Raw genomic sequence first — 5,839 nt, 5'->3', positions numbered from 1 at the left:
TGAAAGAGCTTGAGGAATGAAGAATCAGAGAGCAGCCTCCTCCTGCTGGGTTCCTCCCTGGAGTTCTTGTAGTCAGGCCTGTGTGTCTTTTCCCAGTCTGGCACAGATCCCTAGCTGTTGGGTCCTGCGGGCAGAGCTGGGCTGCTATCTCTAGTCCAGGAGCAGCCCGGTGGGACCAGGCCTGGTCTGAGGGAGGTGCCTGGGGAAGGGAGGCTGGTTCCCAGCCAGGGGGGATCTGCCAGTGGCAGGCTCCTGGGGAAGGGGGCTGTGAGCAGAGCCCTGGGCATCCCTCGAGTGGGCAGGAGTGGGGATGTCCCGCAGCAGCCCTCAGGATCCCAGGCGGTGGAGGTGGTGTGGAGGGTGTCTCTGAGATTTCCTTTTGGGCTCCGGGCTCATTCCATAAGCCATGATAGTGGGCTTCAAATAGGCATCGGCGTAAATAAAAGGGATGGCCTCAAACTTTAAATGTTTGCAGACTGTCCTGGTGTCAGGCCTGGGGTCCCCACCAGGTTAACTCGGCTCTCATGCTACCAGCCATCCTTAGACCCTCCTGAAGGGGCTGGGCATTTCAGAATAAAGACCTGAGATGACTTCCAGGCTTGGTCCTGGACACACTGCTCTCTGTTCTTGCTGCCAAGTCGTGGCTAGCAGGGTGTCTGCAGAACCAGGGCTGGGGGCAGAAGCTCCAGGGGGCTGCTGCTAACAGCTTTGGACAAGGGTGGGAATTTCCACTCCTATCTAGAGAGCCATCAATGCTGTATGCCCTGACCTGGGCCTTTGGCCTCCAAAGGGCAGTGGGAAGGCCGGCCCCAGGGCCAATCCCTGGCCATTAATCCCTCCTGCCAGCCCGAATATCCACCCAGTGTGGTCAGACAAAGGCCTGCCCAGCCCGGCCACTGTACTCCTCCCGCCCCAGGGGCTCCACTCAGACGCTGGGCCGCCTGGAATCCAGGCCCATGAGAAAGGGGCAGCCTTCACTGGCCACCTTATGCCCGGATGCTCAGCCGCATCACGTCCGGCCCAGGGCCTGTGAAAAGAGGGCCCAGCCACGCTGAAAACACGGATTAGCCCTTGGGCCGCCCCCTGACACAGGCCTGCTTGACTCCGGGAAGCAGGCCCAACGGAGGGGCCCAGACGGACACAAAGAACTTGAAAAGTCTGGGTTCTCACCCCTTGGCCCAGCTCCCTGCCCCCACCCTTCCCAAGACTAGCACAGCCAACCACAAATTCAGCATAATTTATCATATCCTGGAAAAGTAAAAATACAAGAAAAGTGCAGTGGCACTGGCAGGTGTCAAGAGTCACTTTTCTCTCTGACTGCCTTACACTCTACAGGGGTGAGGCAGAGATTACAGCTGAGGCTTCAGAGGGTCTTCGTTCCTAAGGAAGGTGATAAAGGCAGTGACTGAGACGCCATTGGTTCTCAGGCCACGCCTCATCTAGCTGGAGAATTAGGCTGCACTGAGTTTGAAACGCCATGGCAGGCTCTGAAGTCACTGCCCTGGTTCTGCCTCTCTGTCCCTTGCTGTCAGTACTGGAATTGGCAGTTGTGGAGTAAGACCATCATGCACCTGTCACCAAGTGCCAGGGTGGGCCAATGCTTTTGACCCTGAACTCATTCGAATCCCCCAACAAGGGTCAGAGGAGGCATCACTGCTTCTATTTGGCTGGCAGTGAGGAAGCTGGCCCGGTTACTGTGTCCTGGGAGTGAGGGTCCCTACTGCTGCTGCAAGTGCTTGTCTTGCCATCTTGGTGTGAGTGTGGTATCTTGTGTTGGGTGCCGCCTGGGTGTAGGCAGGAGAATGCAAGGTGGGGAGGATACAGACCTCCTGTATCCTCCTTCTCTGCTTTCATAACCTCCTGCAAATCTCTCGAGGCTGGGGTCCGGCACGATAGCGCAGTGGTTAAGGTCCTCGCCTTGCATGCCCAGGATCCCATATGGGTGCCGGTTCTAATCCCGGCAGCTCCACTTCCCATCCAGCTCCCTGCCTGTGGCCCGGGGAAAGCAGTCGAGGATGGCCCAAAGCTTTGGGACCCTGCACCCGCGTGGGAGACCGGGAAGAGGCTCCTGGCTTCAGATTGGCTCAGCTCCAGCCGTTGCGGCCGCCTGGGTAGTGAATCTTTGGACGAAGATCTTCCTGTCTCTCCTCTCTGTATATCCGCCTTTCCAATAAAGATAAAATAAATCTTAAAAAAAAAAAAAAATCTCTCAAGGCTGGTAGCTATCCCCTTTAAACCAGAGAGTGAGCCTCGTCCCTGTGCCTTGCTGTCCTGAGCACCAGCCAAGGACTCTGACCAGAAGGACTTGGAGGGTGATATGGGCTGAACTGAGGCCAGGGGATGGAAGGAGTGATGGACTTCATAGGAATTGGCCATTGCCTGAGTGTAGAGAGTGGAGAGGAAGAGAAGGGGAGCTCCAGTTGCTGAGCTCCGGAATGTTCAAGGGGTTGGGGCAGGCTGGGGCTGGACGGTGTCCTGGGTGGCAGGAGAGAAGTGCTTCATTTACTACAGCTGGGTCTGCCATGCCTGGAGAGATCCACGTGGCCATGTCCATAGGGCCCCCCTGGGGCATGATGTGCAGAGGGTCAGGAGACAGCCCCAGAATCCACTTTGGCCACCAAGGTGCTGGGAAAGACAGGGAGGAACTCTAAAGCCATGCATTTCTCAAGTCTTGGCTTTGAAATGGAGTGTTCTTGGGAGAGGGCTGGCACCTCTGCTCCCAACTCCACTTCCTGCTTAGCTGTGTGACCTGCAGTGCTGGCATTTTCTCATTTGTAACGTGGAGATAATCACACCCCTTGCATGCAGGAGTGCTCAGACTACGTGAACTACTGTGCACAAATGGCTCATCAGACACCAGATGCACAGTAATGGGGGTCCTGTCATCAGTGGAGGTGGTGCTAGCAGAGGGTCCTCAAACTCCAGAATTTCACTTTGGAGTTTGGAGGCCTAGGCCACAGGCTGCTGAGACACGCTTTGCTGGCATGCAGGGGTGGTGCAAAAGAGAAGCACCAGGGCCCTACCTTTAAAGAGGCCTGGCTCTGAGATGCTGACCCTGCACTTGGGAGCGCCCTTCAGTGCAATGTCCAAGGCCTTCACTGGCCTCCCTACACTCATGGCTCTACTCCATGTCCAAGTCCCCCGTCGTGCTGAGTCCTGGACAAAGCTCACCCTGTAGTTTCCCTGTGAGCTGGGACTTTGGAGAAGAGAGTTTGACGCCCCGGATGGTGGGGGTAAGTAGACTTCCTAGACCGTTTTTCATCAAAGCTGCTGAGATTCCCCCAGCCTCCATGGAAGCCGTGAGTGTCTGGGTCACAAAGCAGACCTCCAGGCTGCAGAAGTCAGTGCTCAGAGGCCTTTCTACTGGCTGTCCCTGATGGCTGCGGCTTGCCATTCCAAAGATAATGCAGTGGTGTATGTGTGTGGCAGTTATCTACGGAGGGAGGGCTGTCTCTGTAATGGGAGGGAGACAGCTGAAAAAGTGACTCCTAAGTTGTGGATTTTCCAGGGGACAGGTGGGACAGGTGCCTGGAGGTAGCAGACAGAAGACATGGTAACCCTGATCTCCAGTCACCAGACACCCTCGCCAGGGACCAGGCCAGCCCCCTTTGCTTCTCTGTCCCCTCTCCTCCATTACCTGGCCCTGGCTTCCTAACACGGTAGCCAGGACACTGACATGGCCTCCTCTTGGGTCCAGCTGGAGATCCAAGGGCTGGACGAAGGTGCACTGAACAGGACCAAAGGCTGGGGAAAGGAAAGGCAGGAGGGTGCTATGAGCATGTGCTGAGTGGGTGGATCTGTGCCTGGGGCTAACCCAAAGCTGAGAGGGGTGAGGGAAAGGTGGCGAGGGAAGGAGGAGGGGGAGGGGAGGGGAGGGGAGAACGGGGCCCAAGGCCAGGACCTGACCCACTGGACGTGCACCAAGGATGAGGCTGGGTCTGGGAAAAAAAAAAAAAAAACCGGCCCAAAGGGAAGAGCGTGAGGGAGGGGCCAAGCTGAGGGGAGGCGCTGGCTGCAGGGAAGGTCCGAGCTCCCCTGGCGGCGATGGTGGCGGGGTGAGGGGCGCGGAGGGGCATGGTTGTGCATATAAGGCAGGTCGGTGGCCTCTTGTCCTCCCAGGCGCGCAGGCAGCGGCCGCCCCGTCCCGATGACTGGGCGCAACGACATGGACTCGCCCGCCGCCTTCTCGGGGTTCCCGGCGCTGCCGTCGGTCGCGCCGTCGGGGCCGCCGCCGTCACCGTTGGCCGGCGCCGAGCCGGGGAGGGAACCCGAGGAGGCTGCTGCGGGCCGCGGGGAGGCGGAGCCCGAGCCCGCCGCAGGCCCGGGGCGACGGAGGCGGCGGCCTCTGCAGCGCGGGAAGCCGCCTTACTCGTACATCGCACTCATCGCCATGGCGCTGGCGCACGCCCCGGGCCGCCGCCTCACGCTGGCCGCCATCTACCGTTTCATCACCGAGCGCTTCGCCTTCTACCGCGACAGCCCGCGCAAGTGGCAGAACAGCATCCGCCACAACCTCACACTCAACGACTGCTTCGTGAAGGTGCCCCGCGAGCCGGGCAACCCGGGCAAGGGCAACTACTGGACGCTGGACCCCGCGGCCGCCGACATGTTCGACAACGGCAGCTTCCTGCGGCGCCGCAAGCGCTTCAAGCGCGCCGAGCTGCCGCCGCCCGTGCCCGCCCCGCCGGGGCCGCCGCTGCCCTTCCCTTATGCGCCCTACGCGCCGGCACCCGGCCCCGGGCTGCTGGCGGTGCCGCCCCCACCTGCCACTCCGGGCTCTCCGCCGCCCGCGCGCCTTTTCAGCGTGGACAGCCTGGTGAACCTGCAGCCTGATCTGGCGCTCGGCGTCCCGGAGCCGCCCTGCTGCGCCGCGCCCGACGCCGCCGCCGCCTTCCCGCCCTGTGCCGCGGTCTCTCCGCCGCTCTACTCGCAGGCGCCCGACCGCCTGGGACTGCCCCCGACGCGTCCCGGCCCGGGCCCGCTGCCCGCTGAGCCCCTCCTGGCCTTGGCCGGGCCGGCAGGTGCACTCGGCCCTCTCAGTCCTGGGGAGGCTTACCTGAGACAGCCAGGCTTCGCGGCGCCGGGGCTGGAGCGCTACTTGTGAGCCTTTGTCAGGGACCCTCACCCCCCGCCAGGACTGGACGCTGCCAGCCCACACTCCCGTCGCCACCTCCCCTCACCAGCCCAGAGCTCACAGGAGTACCCAGTCTTGCCTGAGCCCACCCACTAAACCCTGGTCTGTTCCCATCCCTGAAAAGCTGTTGGCCCCTCGGCACTAGACTTCCGCGCGTCTATGCACGCCCGCGTATTTGTTCATGGGTTTCCCTGCCCTGGTGGTGGGCCATGGCTAGGGAGCCCCAGCCCCGAATTTCTGGGTTAGTGCCAAGAGGCAGGGAGCCAGACCATAGCTTGCAAGCCGCCTCCTGTAGTGACCTTACGTAGTCTCTCCTCTCAAGTCCGCCAGCATTGGAGGTCAGACTCCTGGATTCCTCGCTTCCCCGCTGCCTTCCCTTCTCGGCCCTCCCGCGTGCCCCACCCCCATTGACCTGTCTGTGCTCTTTCCTCCTCGGAGACCACGCCCCTTCCACACACCTGGCTACCCTCTGTGGGGTCCTACCTAAGACAACTGGGGGAGGACTCTTGAGACCCACAGCACCAGGGGCTCCCTAACTGAGTGGAGAGCTGAGGGATCTTTTTGTCCGTTTATTATCCCCCACCGCCACCCAGGGAAAGCGCAGGTCTTACTGGGTTATTATTTTTTAATTAAAAAGAAAAGAATCCTTTCTCTGGGCTTGGTGTGTGTTTGCTGGTTCTTTGGCGAGGCGGGGATGATTTTGAG

The 5,839-nt window shown here is 60.4% G+C and overlaps 1 protein-coding gene across 1 annotated transcript; it reads left to right on the top strand.

Moving 5' to 3' along the window:
• Positions 1 to 4,003: 4,003 nt before the first annotated feature.
• FOXE3 (forkhead box E3) lies at positions 4,004 to 5,108 on the top strand. Its single transcript, XM_040978685.1, has one exon. It carries the CDS (start codon positions 4,148 to 4,150, stop codon positions 5,102 to 5,104), a length of 957 nt encoding a protein of 318 aa, XP_040834619.1. The 5' UTR covers positions 4,004 to 4,147; the 3' UTR covers positions 5,105 to 5,108.
• The last annotated feature ends 731 nt before the right edge of the window (positions 5,109 to 5,839 follow it).

This window comes from Ochotona curzoniae, unplaced genomic scaffold (genome assembly GCF_017591425.1).
Source record: "Ochotona curzoniae isolate NIBS_2020 unplaced genomic scaffold, NIBS_Ocur_1.0 contig_291, whole genome shotgun sequence".
Lineage (NCBI taxonomy): Eukaryota > Metazoa > Chordata > Mammalia > Lagomorpha > Ochotonidae > Ochotona > Ochotona curzoniae.
Note: the sequence above shows the minus strand (reverse complement) of the source record. Positions and strands in the feature narration are given on the sequence as shown.